This window comes from Dryas octopetala, chromosome 2 (genome assembly GCF_963921425.1).
Source record: "Dryas octopetala chromosome 2, drDryOcto1.1, whole genome shotgun sequence".
In the NCBI taxonomy this organism is placed as follows: Eukaryota; Viridiplantae; Streptophyta; class Magnoliopsida; order Rosales; family Rosaceae; genus Dryas; species Dryas octopetala.
Window position 1 is genome coordinate 10,552,145 of NC_141367.1, and position 2,889 is coordinate 10,555,033.

Sequence of the window (2,889 nt, forward strand, 5' to 3'; positions counted from 1 at the left end):
AGGCATGTCTTGGGTTTGGTGTTCATTTTCTTATATATGAAACTTTTAGGCCATTATAAAATATAGGTTTTTGTTAGCTTCACAATGGGTACTGAATTATAGTTAGGAACCTCATATGTTCCATGTTAATTTTCTTTTTATTGAATGCGATTTTTTTAGGCTTGTTTGATTGGCATAGTTAATTTAGAGCTTTGATGCATTCATTACTTTACTATCGTACTGCTGTTTTTGGAGTTGATTTACTTTGATTAAAAGATTGATCTATATTTTATTGTTAAATTGTCAATGATAGCAAAAGTTATGAATGAATAACATAAATTATTAATACTCTTCAACTTTGTGTGTGATTGTATCAGTTTCCACTGAAATGGGGTTTGATTCAAATTCCAATGATAAGATTTACATTCCTCGAGTAAATGATCATTTCAAGCCTAAACAGGGTCATGAGTTTCAAACATTAGATGATGTTGAAGAGTTTTATAAAAGATATGCAAAAGAATGGGGGTTTAGTGTTAGAAGGCATTGTAGTCGGAAGAGCAAGGATAATACAGAGATTTTGAGGAATGAGTATGAGTGCCAAAAAGAAGGAAAATCCAATCTAAAAGGGAAGAATCAGCAAGAGACACGTCCATGGTTAGTAGGAAAAACTTTTAAGGCGTCCAATTCAGAAGGGGAGAACCCCAAAAAAAGGCGTCAGGGGTTAGTAAGAGAGGGTTGTAAAGCAAGAATTGCAGTTGTGAAATCTAAGTATGGTACATATGTTCTCACTGTATTTGTTGAGGGTCATAATCATAATTTGACAAGCCAAAAAAGAGTGCATTTTTTAAGATCTCACCATGAGGTTTCAAGTATTCACAAATTATTAGCACAACAACTAAGCACTGTAAATGTGCCAACACATCAACAATTTGATTTTCTTGGAGTCCAGGCAAGAGGACTAGAAAATGTAGGCTGTACAAAACAAGATCTCTATAACTACAAATTAAAGAGATTGTCGTAGTGAGACGAAGGGGCAAGATGCTGATATGTTGTTTGCACATTTTGAGTTAGAGCAAGATAAAAATTCTTCTTTCATTTTCAAAATAGAGTCAGATGATGAAAAAAGGATTAAACATTGCTTTTGAGCTGATGTTACTTCTAGATGTTCTTACAAATTTTATGGTGATGTAGTTATCTTTGATACTACATATAACACAAATCGATATGGAATGATTTTTGCACCTTTGATGGGGGTTAATAATCATGGCCAGACAATAATTTTTGCTTGTGCATTACTAAGTGACAGGAGCACAAATTCTTTTGTTTGATTATTCAAGCAATTTTTGGGTGCTATGTCAAGCAGTGCCCCCAAAATGACCATTACTAACCAAGATCCAGCAATCACCAAAGCTATTGCTGAAGCACTCCCACAAACATTTTACAGGTTCTGTAGTTGGCACATTTTGAATAAATTTTTTGAGAAGTTAGATACCCTTAAATATACATATTACTTTCATGCCTTTCAAAATTGCATATGAAATTTAGATAGCAAGGATGAGTTTGAATCAAAATATGTTGAAATCGTAAAGTGGGTTGAATGATAATCCGTGGCTGCATTCAATGTTTGAAATCCGCTCAACATGGGTGCCGGCATATATGAATCATGTTTTCTCAGCTGGTATGTCAAGCAGCCAGCGAGCAAAAAGTTCACATTCATTTTATAAAAAGTATGTTTCCAAGAATTGTTCATTAGTGGAGTTTATGATTCAGTTTAATAGAGGAATCCTACACCAACGCCATGAGGAGTTAAGAGCAGATCATATTGACTTTAAGGAGAAACTGAAATTGAAGTTGCCTTACAATATGGAAAAAAAAATGGCTGATGTGTATATGCATTCAAATTTTTTGTTATTCCAAGACGAGTTGTGGGAGAGTTTCAATTATAAGTTGGAATGTTTAAGTGAGAATATATACCACCTACTGCATGTATAAGGTTCTAAAAAAATTGATGGGAAATCTAAGGTGCAAGAAATTAATTATGAAAAAGGCTTGGATTTTGCATCATGCAGTTGCAAACAATTTGAGAGTGATGGAATCCCATGTAGGCATATTTTGGCATATTTGATTAAAATCCAAGATGTTGATTTTTTGCCTAATCAATATATTTTAAACAGATAGACTAAATTAGCAAAATCTGAAGTTGTGCTAGATTTTGATGGTGCTGAGATAACAAATAACAAAGCTTTACTTTTAAGGCAGGCTAGCTTGTTCCAATGTGCTGCACAGGTGATTGATAAGGTCATGGTAAGTGAAGAGGCAAGCAAACAATTTATAGATGCTTTGGATACTTTACTTGAGAAAGTTCAACCCATGGTTTGTACTCTAAGTGCTAGAAGTGCAGTAGTGACTAAGAAAAAAAATTGTACTCTTGAAAATAGATTTAATGAACCTGCTCCAGTTCGAGCAAAAGGGTGTGGAAAGAGATTAAAAATAGGAAAATAGATAGAAAAAAAGGAAGGCAACAGAGAAAGGTAGGCATTTTCATGGTTGTTGCAAAATTGGACAGTCGCATAACAAAAGAAACTGTCCAAAGCTTCTTAATCAGTAAGAATGTATTTTTTTTTTTTTTTATGAATTGTGCTTTTATTGTCTAGTTATTGAATATATTCTAATTTCTATTCTAATTTCTATATGAAATTTGTTTTTTGTGCTCATGTAGATCTCCTTCAATTGATAGCAATACGAATCCAACTTTTACTAATTTGGATGATGACGGTTGTTCATCCATAGGTAATGAATGTCTATGCATATATGGCTATATAGCAATTTGCTGTTATAATTCTTAATTTCTAAATTAAAATAACTTATTTTTTCTCTTCATTATTTTTTGTAGAATGAACTATCAGGAGG

General features: G+C 33.0%; 1 protein-coding gene across 1 annotated transcript; it reads left to right on the forward strand.

The window, feature by feature from the left end:
• Window positions 1-367: 367 nt before the first annotated feature.
• Window positions 368-1,000, forward strand: LOC147293015 (protein FAR1-RELATED SEQUENCE 5-like). The gene has a single exon (XM_086230989.1). It carries the CDS (start codon window positions 368-370, stop codon window positions 998-1,000), a length of 633 nt encoding a protein of 210 aa, XP_086087115.1.
• The last annotated feature ends 1,889 nt before the right edge of the window (window positions 1,001-2,889 follow it).

Bases quoted from the DNA above. Each gene is read 5' to 3' on its own strand.
- LOC147293015 (XM_086230989.1), top strand. From the start codon at position 368: ATGGGGTTTGATTCAAATTCCAATGATAAGATTTACATTCCTCGAGTA.